General features: G+C 44.2%; 1 protein-coding gene across 5 annotated transcripts in view; it reads right to left on the bottom strand.

Annotated features, from left to right (window-relative positions):
- The window catches only part of SYT9 (synaptotagmin 9), a 92,889-nt gene extending 78,939 nt beyond the window's left edge, over positions 1–13,950 (bottom strand). For 4 of the 5 annotated variants that reach the window (XR_013836352.1, XR_013836353.1, XM_079967718.1 and 1 more), the window contains exon 1: positions 13,491–13,749. Coding sequence is in view for 3 of the 5 variants with exons in the window: in XM_079967718.1 (XP_079823844.1) it covers positions 13,491–13,638 (148 nt within the window). In the remaining 2 variants the exon portion in view is untranslated. Of the gene's footprint in view, positions 1–13,490 lie in introns of all 5 variants that reach the window. The other variant, XM_079967719.1, reaches the window with a different exon arrangement.
- Positions 13,951–15,167: the final 1,217 nt, after the last annotated feature.

The raw sequence follows: 15,167 nt of genomic DNA, 5'->3' as shown, positions 1-15,167 counted from the left end.
TAAAAGGACAAATTCTACTCATGAAAAAACAAGCTGATTCCCGGACTGTCCGCAGGCCGGATTTAGAAGGCGATTGGGCCGGATCCAGCCCCCGGGCCTTAGTTTACCTACCCATGCCCTACATAAACACAGGGAGGGGGAAACTATGGTATTTTAGAGCTACTGGCTCATTTGCAAGCTTTGCCCAGAATGCTCAAGTTGCTGCCAACCTGCACTTCATTTAATTCTTTATAACTGTGCGCAACACGGATAAAATGCTACCAAACCCGGATATCTGTCTCATTTAGAGTCCATTTGCACTTTGGCAGAGGCGTCAAAATGTTGGTAAGTGTGCTCCTCATTGAGTCCCATCATAGCTAACTTACTACAACCTAAGCCTCAGCTTGAAAGAGTTACTCCACCTATAAACCCACAATTCCACACTATCTCGACTTTATAAATGTTCTTCCCCTTCGGCTGAAATTTGTCATGCTTAAATTAATCTTTAAGAGCTCGTGCTGTTATGAAAATGTTTGACCAAAATCAGTTGAATCACTTTTGAGTTACTCAAGCATAAAATTTTATATATATTCCTTCTTTTAAAATTAAGGCATCTTTTAAAAGAAAAGGTTATTTCTTTTAGCTTATTTCAGCTTCACATTTGCTAAGGATTTAACCCCAGTTAAGGATTCTTCACATTAAACAAAGGTCTATGAAGGAAGTGAAATAGGCTGCACCAAATGTCTGCAAGGGAACAATTTCAGGGCATTGTGGGCATTTATTCCCCAAACATTTTCCTAAATCCTTTTTACTCCAGCACTGTTTACAGCCATTATTTCCCTATGCTGTTGCAGCATTATTTAATTCCTCTAATCTCTTTTTCATCTCAGCCAGTCAATAGGCATGGAGGGTGAGGTAACATCACAGAGGGAAAATATTATATTGAGAGCAATTCCTCTTGGACCGGTGATTTTAATTAGGAACATAATGCCCCTCTGAGCTGCCAAACCTCATGAAAATTGACGTGAGGGTCCTAAGTGGCACAGACTGCCTCATTTAAAGTGGCGTCTTGCAAGCTCTTTGCAACTACATTGTGCTGCTTAATTCCAGTGGCAAGCTAGCTGACTGCAAAGCTGCAGGTGAAGGTTTGCTTGTGCAGACTGAATTCAAACCAAACCTGCAAATGGACAACTTCAAATGGGCTCAGTGGTGGTGCCGATCAGCTGATAGGTACTATCAGTGATTCCCACTTGCTAAGGAACAACTGGGAGTGCCCTTTCAATTCCCAATTGTTCCCCTGCAGCTACATCTTGACCTGCCCCACAGGTCACATGGGGCCAACGGATGTGCTTTGCAGAGAATGGACTTGTGGGCCAAATTAGATCCCTGTGGCCTAGAGCTATCCTAGCCAATTACATGCCCCACCCCAGCACAATTTTCTTTCTAAAGTAGCAAAGTGCTTGCAACCTGCCATATTAAAAGGAGGCGATCTAAAGTGTGATCCCTCATCCTTTCTTGGAAAGTCACTAACTAAAGAGGGCAGGGGCAGCAGCTGCAATCCCTCAGATTGCCAAAAGGGAGGCATGGGAGTGTAAGGTTGCATAGACTTAGTTATCTTTACTTAAGCCCTGTTTGAAAAATCCAGCCTCTTATTCATAAATATCACAGAATCAATGGATGCCTAACATTCATTATTTTAATGGTCCTGACAGTAAAACTGTCTTTGTAAGTCCCCAATATCTGGCTCTGATAAGTCAGTAAATTTCAGGCCCAGCTGAACTAAGCTTTTCTCTTCTCTTCTCTTTTCTTCTTTCTTCTTCTTTCTTTTCTTTTCACTATTGACCCACCTTCCTGGTCTCAGCAACCATGATCCACCAGATTCCACCCTAGTTCTTCTCCTGTTCCAGAATATGGAGTGCCAGTTTATTGAAATTTAAATGTGAAAGCCCTAGTGTTACATAATGGTACTAACACAACGGACAGCCACAGAGCAACTAGTGTCATCCAAATTGCAATATATGCCTCAAGTCAGGACCAGGTCACATGCTGCACAGGAATAAGCTTCTTCCCCACTTATATGGCTAGGCTTCTCTGCTAGAAATATTCTGCTCTATGACAGATCAAGCAAAACACACCCTACCCACTAGCTTTATCAAGCATAATGCAAAGCAAAACTGAATTAGGTATTTTGTGCACATATGATACACATACAGTAAGAGGCTATACAAACAAGAGAACATTCAAAATACATGCTATCCAGGGTGTTTTCACTTTTAGTTTTCCTGTTGATAATTTATGCTGCTAGGTTATTCCCCCGCCCGCCCTGCATGCAGAAATAAGAGCACACATATACAAGTAAAATATTAATGACAAGACCCTGATTCCACTGGCATAAAAATGTCTCACACAGTTCATTCAGAGCCTATCTGACATCCTTGACTTTGTGGGGTTTTTAATTTCCTAGATCTAAGCATCTGCTCCTAACTTGAATAAATGATCAAATGTGACTTTTCATTCCTTTTGCTCATAAGCTCCAAAAATCCTATATCCTCTGTTAAACCAACAGCATCTATTTACACTGTAATTTGTCAGAAGCTGTTTTTAATATAAATAAGTAGCAGCGGGCCCACTGGCTTGTTTTCTGGGCTTCAAAAATATGCAGCCCAGCATGGCAATAAGGAAGAGAAAGCTTTATTTGGTTTTGGTAGTCTCATTCTTCCACTCAGTGTGGCATTAATGAAATTCAGCATGATTAATGGTCTGGCCTTTCTATTTATCATCCTTATCTGCATAAGTATTTCCTGATCTCTCTTTTCATCCTATTCTGGGGCTTCACCGCTGTCTCCTATGACCTTTATGAATTTGTAATGGAAAGTTCCTAGGGTCAGATCCTTACCAGTTTCTCAAGGAAGAGGCCCATTCTGGGGGAAGAGTATGGAGCACAGCAGTTGCTAAAAACCATTTTTCATGGCTGACAATCTCAGGTCACACCTTTGGTCCAGGTCATGCATGCCCACCAATGTTAACAGGTGCTATCCTAGTATTACTAGAGAAAATGCTCACAGTAGTCCAGATTATTTGATGGGAATTGGAGTGCAAAACATTTGATAACTCCAGGTTGTTATGTGCCTTGTTACTCCTGCAACAGGAACAAGCGTGGGATGTTCACTCAGGAGATGGGACTTAAGAAGCTGTTACTGCACTAAATACAGCCATTGAATACTCAGTGTTCCTGCACTGGCTCCATATCCCTGGAATTTGTTGGGCAGGTGGGGTTGAGGATACTTGCAGGAAGACAGGCATCCATAAACCTGTAAATGTTACTACTTGGACAATTTACAAAATGCCCATCAACAACACACACACACACTAGCTCCAACTCCACTCTTCCCCAACTAAAAAATATGCAGAAAATTGAGGTCCAAAGGCCCAGGTAAATAACAACAATAACAATAGCAATAGCAATGCTTGGCTCTTAAAAACAGAGAATATGCAACCTTTCCCCAACTTGGCGTTATCCAGATGTTTTGCAGTCCAATTCCCATCAGATATTTTGGCTCCCACCACTCTTCCTCATCCAGCCAGTCCCTGACAGCTACACTCCTTACCAACTGCTGTTCCACTCTCTCTTGAGTACCTTTGCTTGTTTAAAGTGTACTCTTTGAAAATGTCTCTTGCTTGCCTGCATGGAGGGCTGTGTGTGTGTGTGTGTGTGCGCGCATGTGTGTAGAAACCTGACTTTTCCATGGCTGGAATGCAGCCTACCATGCAAAAGTAACAGTCATATCTGCTGCTCCACCCATTTTGCCTCTGCCCGCCCCCCCAGCATTGTCATGCAACTCCCAGAAGTTTGCCCACATGGAAGGCAGCCCTCGTCTTCCACAAGGGGCACATTCGACATGGCACTATGGACTTTGACCATTTAAAAAGCTGATAGGAGAGAAGCTTCTACTGTAACTACAGCTCTTGCACCGATGCAATTACCTTAGAGGGGTAAACACACAACATCCCAGGGCATGGTGCGAAGCTGCATATGACGTTACCACCTTGCTGAAGCTAAGCAGGGTTGGATTTGATCTATGGGAGACTTCCTGGGAACCACATGTACACTGCCTTGGGCTCCATGACGGAAAAAGAGAGAGAATATAAATGTAAGAAAATATCAGATAAATTTCCTGAGACTTTTCCTTAACCAGCCAACACCTTCAAAATTGGCTTATTTCAAACAAACCATAGTTTAGACTTACTACAGTTTATTGGGTTTGGACAAAATGACAAGCTGTGGCTAATCCGAAATGAAAGCTTTTGATCTTGTGATCAGAAACAGAGGGAAAATGAGACTGAGGCTCAGTGCAACTCATTCCCATCATGATATGGCCTCGGTCCTGTATACCTGAAGGAGCGTCTCCACCCCCATCGTTCAGCCCGGACACTGAGATCCAGCGCCAAGGGTCTTCTGGCAGTTCCCTCATTGCGAGAAGTGAGGTTACAGGGAATCAGACAGAGGGCCTTCTTGGTAGTGGCGCCCGCCCTGTGGAACGCCCTCCCTTCAGATGTGAAGGAAATAAGCAGCTATCTTCTCTTTAAAAGACATCTGAAGGCATCCCTGTTTAGGGAAGTTTTTAATATTTAATGCTGTATTGTTTTTAACCCTTGATTGGAAGCTGCCCAGAGTGGCTTGGAAAACTTAGCCAGATGGGCGGGGTATAAATAATAAATTATTATTATGATTATTATAAACTATATGTTGAAACTAGTTCAATGACAGTGCCACATTTCTTCATTTCTGTAAAAACAAACTGATGCTTCAAGATCAGTTAGGCTGAATCTGTACTCATCATATTTCAGACAGTAGCTGGTCAATATTTACAAGGAAAATGACAGCTTAACAGCAGTGCATTGCCATAGTGCTGCCTGCTGCTAGTGTCACATGCTGTAGGACTACGTGACTCTGTGTTGGCCAGCAGGTAATGGCTTTTCCTACCTGCCTTGCCTATTCTCCAGCCCCGGGAGCCTTCATAAGGGAGCTGTTTCCAGAGGAAGAACTGTGAAGGGAAAGATACTCTTGTTTGGTTTCACTTGTGCTGCCCCACCTCCAGCCTGAAGAACCTTCAGAAGGGAGTTGCTGCCACAGGCATCATGTGGATGTGTTTTAATGAGATAAATAGAGTGAAAGTTTAGAGTGCAGAGAGTGTGTGTATGAACTTAACAGTGCTTTGTTTATTTTTTGGCTGCTATACTGTTAATGTTGTTAGTATTGTTTTATAGATGATAAATGCTGTATTGATTTGCTAAACGCATAATATGATTTTTGCTTTAATTGTGATGTTTGACTTATTCTTTTAGGTGCTGTTTTGTTAACAGTGTTTTATAGAGTGTAACTGTTTCACCGATGATCTGTTAATTATGCTATATGATTTAAGCTGTATTTGTGATGTTCGATTACGTTCCACCATGTTATTGTTATTCCTTGTTTGTAAACTGGGATTTACATTTGGGATTTATTGGGATTCATTTGAATGAGAAATATATACACTAATCAAAGAAATATAGCAAATCAAATAAATTGTTTTACATTAAGCCAGTGCTTTTTTTCCCTAAAAAAAAAAAATGTTTAGGGGTACTCATTTTCCTACTCATACTGAAATACTGCCCCTCAATGAGGCCAAACTTAGATTCACAAAATCTTTAGGGGTATGCGTCCCCCTGTGTCCCCCCAGAAAAAAGCACTGCATTAAGCTATGGATACACATTTTCTGCACAGTGAAGGATCCTGTAAGGGCATGTGGAAGCAAAACAGGTTTTCCATACATGCATCCACCCTGCCATACATATGGAAGTACATTCCTAAGCAGGGGCACTTGCTTGTACAGAGGCTCATTCTCACTCAGGAAACCATGGGCTTTAAATGAAGTATTGATTTAACTGAGAACTCACTATGTGCAGTATGTAAAAGAGTAGTAAAAATGATTGCTCTTCATTTATTTTATTCATCTGAAACATCAACCATCTTATATACTTCTTAGCAACCTTCCCTATAATGACCAAATCCCCTAATGCAAACATTTTTACCTGAATTAAGCTAAAATATTAATAATGTTGGAGTCAAGCTACTAATTAGAAAGGTATTTTTTTCCTCAGTTGGCTCCATGCTGTTGCCACCATTCTTCCAGTCCTCGAAAACCTGAAGAGACATTCTTCAGAGCCCATTAATTGCCTTCTACTAACTCAATGAGACGGCTTGTCTGAATAAATCAAGCTGTCTTTGGCCTGTCTACTATTGATGGGTTTCTGCCGAGCTACAGAGAACACTACCTTCCCTTTTTTTTTGTAAACTCAATATATTGTTTTCCAACTAGGATGAGACATTCAACTTCATGGCCAGAAAAGCACACAGCACAGGGATTTCTTTTAATGTGTTCTTCACACAGTGATATTTCAAGCACTGAAAAGTGAGTTAAACACAAAGTCCTAAAACATGTACATATCACTTCATGTATAGCAACAAATATAAAGCCATGTGAATGCATAGGTTTTACTTTGAAAGCACAGAAGTGTATCTCATTATTTAGGAAAGCAATGTGTCAAGAACCACCCCAAAAGGTTGTATTTATACATGGTTTTATTAAGTCCCGGCATCCACAGCAAACAAGACCTGTGCATATTTCTGTACTGGAAGATGCAACGAGGTCCTGCATACATAGGGCTCTTAGCTGAATGTCCACACTCTATGAGGACTGCGTGTACAACCCCCAATAATATAATATAAGCCAGGCAAACAGCACCAAACACAGTCAACACAGGTACATTTAGCCTGGAGAAGAGGAGACTGAGAGGAGATGTGATAGCCATCTTCAAATATCTTAAGGGCTGTCACAGGAAAGTTAGGGTGGGCGATATATCGTTATTTTGTCTCTTATCGGTATGAACTCCAGACCGCAATAAAGGTTTCATATTTTTTCACTCTGTAAAGCAGCACTTTACTGCAAAGTAAATGGCCATTTCCTGCCTGCCCATCTGCAAGGCATAAGCCACTGCCACCACTCAGCTGCCTAAAGGGCTTTACTTTGCAGTAAAAGCTGCTTTCTGCTTGCACAATCTGCAAGGTGCAAGCCCCATGCCTCTTGCTAGAGACAGACCTAGCATAACAATAGGCTTCCTTGCTGAGGCAGGGAGATTTTGATCAGCAAAAAAAGTTTATTTTCTCCCCATAAGATTCACGTTGCTTTGAGGCACACACCTTGCCTCTTGCTAGGCAGAATAGAGACCCAGCTCGATATCCAGCTAAGAATGGTATCAGGGTCTCTACTCTGCCTAGCAAGAGCCACAGTGTGGAGCTTATTGGCAGAAAAAGAAACTTTGCTTATTGGAATTTTTGTTCCTCAGCAGTGCTGTGGGAGAAGATTCCGTTCTTCATTTTAAGATCAGTGTGGCTTGGCTCCAGCTTCTGTTCTGAAAAGGATCTAGGGGTCTTAGTAGACCACAGGCTTAACATGAGTCAACAGTGTGATGCAGCAGCAAAAAAGCTAATGCTATACTAGGCTGCATCAACAGAAATATAGTGTCATGAAGGTAAAGGGACCCCTGACTGTTAGGTCCAGTCGTGGACAACTCTGGGGTTGTGGCGCTCATCTCGCTTTATTGGCCAAGGGAGCCAGCATACAGCTTCCAGGTCATGGTTCCAGCATGACTAAGCCACTTCTGGCGAACCAGAGCAGCGCACGGAAACGCCATTTACCTTCCCGCCAGAGCGGTACCTATTTATCTACTTGCACTTTGACGTGCTTTCAAACTGCTAGGTTGGCAGGAGCAGGGACCGAGCAACGGGAGCTCACCTGTCACGGGCATTCGAACCGTCGACCTTCTGATCGGCAAGCCCTAGGCTCTGTGGTTTAGACCACAGTGCCACCCGCTCTATTTTGCCTTGGTCAGACCACACCTGGAGTACTGTGTCCAGTTCTGGGTGCCACAATTTAAGAAGGATATTAATAAGCTGTAACACGTGCAGAGGAGGGCAACCAAGATGATCATGGGTCTTGGAAACCCAGCCTTGTGGGGAACGGTTGAGGGAGCTGGGTATGTTTAGCCTGGAAAAGAGATTGAGAGGAGATAAGAGTAGCCACCTTCAAATATCTGAGGGGGTGTCACCTGGAAGATGGAGGCAGCATGTTTTCTCCTGCTGTGGAGGGGGAGGACCCGAATGAATGGTTCCAAGTGACAAGAAAGGCGATTCTGACTAAACAACAGGAAGAACTTTTTGACAGAAAGAGCTGTTCGACAGTGGAAAGGACTCCCTTGGTAGGTGGTACACTCTCCTCCCTTGGAAGTTTTTAAGCAGAGGTTGGATGGCCATCTGTAACCTAGTTTTCAGGCGACACGTGGCACCTAGACCAGGCTTTCTAGCACTGATCTACACCAGTTCCAAATCTGTTAAGGGGCCAAGTTCAAGGTATTACTATGGGTATATAAAACCCTTAACAGAACAGTAATATATTCTCCAGAAATCTTTAATGGTTTAGTTAAGCATGCTATTGCTGAGTAAATTTTCATTTAATTATATGCATCAAATTCAGATTTTTATTTTTAAAAAAATATTTCCCCAGATTATTATAAGCTCCAACCTTATTTCAGACACCATGATATACTGAGATATTGCAATGTTTAGCTGGCGATATATCGTGATATTGAAATATTTGCTGGTGAGAGGAATTGGATTGACCCTTTCCTCCCTCTTAAACTAGCAGTACTATTAACAGGTTATAATCATAATCACATGAATGTGGGTGGACTTGTGCCTCCATCCTTTTTCTGTTGCAGATGGGGAATGCTGGGAGCCATTATTAACCACATGCTACTTGTGAGACACCACCTCATTATTTGTTCTCAAATAACCACCACATTATTTGTAAAATCTATACCCCACCTTACACCTATACCCCACCTTACATTATCGATGGGACCCTCTTGCCTGCAACTACAAGCTATCAACGGTTTTAAAACTCAACTAACTTATATTGCAGCTGACTGAAGCAATACAGTGGTGCCCCGCAAGACGAATGCCTCGCAAGACGGAAAACCCGCTAGACGAAACAGTTTTCCGTTTTGGAGGTGCTTCGCAAAACGAATTTCCTATGGGCTTGCTCCGCAAGACGAAAATGTCTTGCGAGTTCCTGCGGGGGTTTCCCCCCCCCTTTTCTAAGCCGCTAAAAGCCGCTAAGCTGCTAATAGCGCTAATCCGCTAAGCCGTCAATGGGCTTGCTTCGCAAGACGAAAAAACCGCTAGACGAAGAGAATCGCGGAACGGATTCTTTTCGTCTTGCGAGGCACCACTGTACCAATATCCTCCCTAGGATATGGCTAAAGCTGTATGTACAAGAGCACTGTGGATGGCAGAGAAAGCCTTTCAGTACAGTCCAAGTGAAAAGCATCCTGGACATCTCAGAAATGTCACTTGGAACTCAGGAGCATGACAAAGAACAAGTGAAATGGTATTTCTATGAATTCCTTTTGACAGATTTCTATCAATCACACCAAGTACAAACTAAATAGCTATAGTTTAACTTGTGAAGCCCATGCTCAAATTGTTTTACACCTGCCAACTTAGGTTTAACTTTATGTTTAAGTGTTCTTACTTGAAATACTTAATATTATTTTAAATAAAGGTTGTGTAAACCCTACTAAAACTTAACTTATTCGACATTAATTTTAATGCAGGAAATGGCTCAACAAAATAAGCTTGGTTTGTGAATAACCAATTAATTGACTGCTTGTGGCAAATAACTGTTGCTTCTGGATGACCAGGCAAGGAAGCTTAGTTAAAATGAAGAAAAGTTAGTTCTTGTAATGATGTCAATGTGCCACAAATGCACAGGTGTGCATGCACTGGTGATCTAGAAAACATCTCCATGGATTGATCACTTTTGCATATATACTCACAGGCCGTATTCACTAAATCAAATGGTCCTGAACCTTTTGAGAACAAGGATCCACCTTTAGCCCAAAGATGCAAAAAGACCCTATTTTTAATTCTACACTATATACTTGTACAGTGGGAATGTTGCTGTTGCAACCCACCCAAGGTCAGCCCACTACCCAGTGTGGATCTCAACCCAGCAGCTGAATACCAATGGATTACAAAATAGTGAAGAATTTGTATAACGTAGCAGCCACTCAACATCAAATGATAAAACTGTGGGCATAACTGTACAGTAAAATCAGTGGAACCTAATTTGCTTCTGACTCGCCATAAAGAAAATTATTTACTCTGTTTCCAAGATTCAAGGTGGAGTGTCAATTCTTATTTAGCTAAAATGGGGGCATCCACACACAAGAGGAGGTATCAGCAGGCTTAAGGAAACCTCAAGGTTTGCAGATGTACAAAAAATGTTTAGAAGAAAAGCACCCCCAGGGCAGGCGGGGAACCCAAGAACAGCCCAACACAGAACAAGTATGCTCAATAGCCACAGAAAACTGGAAAAGAAAATGGACATGGCTGCTCAGCTTTAAGAACTGCTGATCAGCTAGCTGAGAAACAAGGCAAGAAGATTAAAGGAGAGAGTAGAAGGTACACAGTAATATCATTAGGTCTTTTCCTCCATTGTCCTTCAGTCTATTTGTCACTTTCTCCTTCATCCTCTAAAAGGAATGGGGAAAAACAGACACAGATACAAGAAGCATAGAGAGAATCTTCTTATAGTCTAAAGAGAATTCATTTGCTGGTTCACACCGAGAAGCTATTTTTAAATGTTGTTAGGAACAGAAGAAGTGAGAGCTTCCCAAAGAAACCAATGGAGAAATCCAAGGTTTCTGTGTAACCAGGATTGGACACCAGTGTAGCCACCACATCCCACTTTCCCCAAATGCAATTCATCGTCACCATATTGCAAGTTGGAAAGGCTGTGGATGAGGAAATGGTTTATGACAGGCCTGCAGTGTAGTTCATGTGAACTATTGCAGCTTAGGCTCTGAGTGATCTACAACAACTCTGCAGTGATCTCCAGAAGTATTAGACCCCAATCGAAGGTTGGATTCAAGCTAAGTGAGCAGTTTTCAACAGCACTGCTGAGGTATTATCCATTGCCTTTATTCCCACATTGCTGGTCGGCTTGAGAAATATGCAGTGCAGTTCATTGTTGCATCCTCACTGCAGACTTACGGGACACAGTAGTCTTCTGTTAACATTGCTGGACAGAGCTACTGAGGCTGCTCTGGATTTCCAGTCGAAAATACCCCATACATCTCAGGTTGAAGTAAAAATCCAGCTCCTTAAGCTTCCTTCTGGAACCTCATTCCAGGCCAAATCCATCAGTTCAATTGAATTGCATTCCCCTTTAAATGTCCAAGAACTAACAATATAAATAAAACATACATGAATCAAGTTCCAAGTTACAACAGAGAGGGACTCCTGTATTCAATGTTAACTCCCCACCCCCAATTCTACTTAGCTACAGGCCCTGGTAACACCTGTGGCACACTGTAACATCTTGTTGCAGGGCTCCATTTGTAAGTAAATCGGATGACTTCAGTAGCGTGATCCAAAAATTCCCCCCCTTGAAGTCCCGCTAAGTTCAGCAGAATAAACTTTGTGGTTAGTAACCCCCAGTTTCAGAAGAATATAAATGCCACTAAGGAGGCACTTCTTTGTAGCTTCCCATACTCACAGCTTAGTAGTAAAGTTATCATCAGAAAAGCCGAGGCAGGTATTATATACAATGAGAGCACTTCATGTGCATCATATTGTGTTAGGTGCATGATCTACGATAGCCCTCTGAACAGTTATGCTTCCAGTGCAAATGGGTTGAAGAGCAATACAGAATAAAGACTTGTGCTTGGGAGCTGCATGTGCACTAGATAAAATTTCACACACAGAAACAACGCACATTTAGCTTAGGCCTTTGGTGATTTATCTGGGAAATACATGTGCATATTTGTATCTGATCTTCTTCAGCAGCCACAATGGGTCAACATTCTTGCAGAAAGTAGAGCAGCAACAAAGCAGCTGGAGGTGCTTCTTTAAGAAAGAAACATTTAAATCAGAACGTTTATCAAAAATAAACCAAAGGCACTGCACTAAAGACATAATCCAACATAAATCCCATAATCAGCCCAAAAGGCTGGTAAGCAGTCTCTCTGGTAGGAAACAAGAGGGAGGGGACTCAAAAGCTTGTCAGTGAATAAAAAAATGCTACCATGGGACATAGTTTAGGATTGTTCCTAAGAAAAGCAGTAACGTAAAAACCCATCTGCTGCAAAGTATAACATCCTGCCTCTACCTTCCACCCTGCAACATCTTAAGTGTGTTTATGCATAAGTCAATCCTCTGTGATTTCAGTAGGACTTATTTCCAAACAAGTATACTCAGGATCAGAGCGAGCTCAGTAGTCATTTCAAGACAGAACAGAAGCACCTATCAGTTTAACAATTCAGCATGCCCACCTCACTTAAATCCTGATCCTGGTCAAATCAACTTACCAAAGTTAGCTGCTAGCTTTCAAATAGCTCAGGAAGCAAGCAACTTCTACCCTACCCAGTGAAAGGATTACAACTAATTAAATGGTGGTAGCATCCCTTTGCTCCTTTAGTCCCAATACAATCAGCCCCCACCCCTGAAACATGTTTTAGAGAAAACAAGGTATGCTGCCAATTGATTTCCATAATGAAACCAATGGTACAGAGATGTGTTATATTGCAAAATGCTTATATTACTCGTAGGAGATATAGAAGAGCAATTTAACGCTCTGTCACATTTTATTTGATTGTTGTGCACGCGCGCGTGCTTGTGTAAGCAAGGTAAAGAAACAATTCCTGTAAGATCTGAATAGCTTAAGAGCTTCCCAGCATGCGATGCCTTTTGGACACACCGCCCTGGTCCCACTCTGAGTTCAACCAGAGCCACAGCCATGATTTGGTTCCTGGAGATGTCTTTATTCCGACAGTCCTGCATAAGTGCTGGTCTTACAGCAGCAACAGAAATTCACAGGATCTAAAAATAGTTCAGAGATGGTACCTTAACTCTGCCCCATGACCATGTCTGCAACGCTGCACACACACACGTGTTACATGGGAGCAACTCTCACTCAACTCCCAGGGACTTCCCTCTGAGTGAGCAGGTCCAATATCAGGATGCAAACGCATGACCCTAAAGCCATGCTTAAGAGCAAGTTCTGTGAAAATCAACAGGATTCATTTCTGCATCCATTCAAATCAGCACGTAAGATTCCATTGAAACCAATGGGTTTGGCGCCTAAATGTGACTAGGGTTGGGCGCTGTGTCCAGGAGGACGGCGTGCTCTCTGGCTGCACAGACCGGGAACATCAACCCCGGCCTCACCATGTAGGAGTAAAGTCCTGGTCGCCTCAAAATCAGGGCGGAGGGAGATTTCTGAAAAATGGAGGGATGGGATCGGGCGATCACTGACGCGCCACCTCTCCAAAGCCAGCCTGCGATGGACGCCCCTTGTCCCGCTTAAGTTCCTTCCCGGCCCCCCACCACCCAGGATCGCGGCGCTTACCGGAGTCTGTGGGCCGGGGTCTGCCGCTGTCCCGCAGGTAGTAGTTGAACTCGAGGCAGCGGTCGTTCTCCACCGTCCCGTCGGAGCAGAGCTCGACCAGCAGCTTCAGCGCTTTCTGGCAAATCTCGTCCTCCCTGCCGCCAGGCATCGCCCCCCAGCATCCTTGTGAGTGGAGAGGAGCTCTCCGGGCGCTCACACGCGCTTCTTCGGCTGCCGCTGCCGGCCGCCCGCTTGCCGTCGCCGCCGAGGCAACTGGGGAGACGCCGGCATACTGGGAAGAGGGAGCAGCAGCAGCAGCAGCAGCAACGCCGCCCCTCCTCGCCGCTGCCCAACTTCGCCTGGCCGGCCTCGGCACTGGGCAGGAGCCGCCACCGCCGGGCGTGACCACCCCGCCCGGACGAGCAGGAGAAGGAGGACCCCGCCACCAGTTGCGCGCAAAGCCAGGCGCCCAGCCAGCCAGCCGCGCCTCGCTCGGCTGCAGGCGGCGCCCGAACGGCTCTCCCTGGCGGCCGCGAGCCTCACTGCAGCAGCCCGGCGCCAATAGGGAAGGCGCCTCCTTCCGCTCAGCGCCCAGGCTGAGGCGAGCTCGGCGTTTCCCCGTGTCTCCCCTTCCCGAAGATTGTCAGCTATCGCCCTTCTTTCCCCACCCTTCTTTTTCTGGAACAACATTTCCCTGGAGACCTGACGTTCCGAGCACACACGCGGAATTCTCCTCAAGTACTTGGGGAGCCACATGAAGAGAAAGCGCTGTTTTCTTGAGGCAAATAAAACAAAGCTGATTCCTAATCTTGGTGCTTTTCAAAACAATTCTCTCATAAAAAGTTTCCTTTTCGCAACACAGTTTTCCTTCACACACAGGTTCTCCGCCCCCCTCAGTCTACAATGTGCAGGCTTTGGTTTCTGGGCCCCTCCGTTCACCATGCAGTGGGCCCTGCAGGCTATTGTGAGGGGGAAGCCCCACAATTTTTCCAGAGAACGCGAAGCAAAATGCTTCCCTTCCTTCTTCTTTATTCCAGTGCAGTGGCGTAGCGTGGGGGGTGCAGGGGGGGCCGGCCGCACCGGGCGCAACATCTGGGGGTTAGGGTTAGGGATAGGGTTAGGGGGCGCAAATCCAGGGTTAGGGGGCGCAAATTACTTGCCTTGCCCCGGGTGCTGACAACCCACGCTACACCACTGTTCCAGTGAAAGATCAAGCCACACCAAGCCTCTCACCCGCTTTTCGTCAGCCACTTTAAAAATGGTGGTTCTGTTTTTCCCAGGCATGCACTCCCAAACTGGAGAAGTGAGAAATCCTCCACTGAACATTTCAGTGTTTCATTTTGCTAAGTGTGTGTGGGGGACTGAAACAGACAAAATTTGCCGCACATGAGGTTGTTTTTCATTTGATCAAAATAGGGTCAGTATTTTCCAACTGGTTCAACTGCACACTTACGTTAAAGTACCAGCTGGTGCCCCAGAGGAATCTTACCACCTGCTATGTATTTTCAGGTTATGTTGGGTCACATCATGGAGGCACGGTACGCTTATTTATTTCCCCAATTTATACTTTGCCTTTCCACTTTTAACAGAGTGTTCAGAGCACGATATAAATTGTGATAGACAATATAAATCGTCGAGAGGGGCTGGGAGCTGGGGGCACTGTTATATGGGGGTTCCGCTCCTTTCTCCTGGGCCGTG

Source organism: Podarcis cretensis (assembly GCF_951804945.1).
Source record: "Podarcis cretensis genome assembly, chromosome: 1".
NCBI classification, from domain to species: domain Eukaryota; kingdom Metazoa; phylum Chordata; class Lepidosauria; order Squamata; family Lacertidae; genus Podarcis; species Podarcis cretensis.
This window is presented reverse-complemented; position numbering and strand designations above follow the sequence as displayed.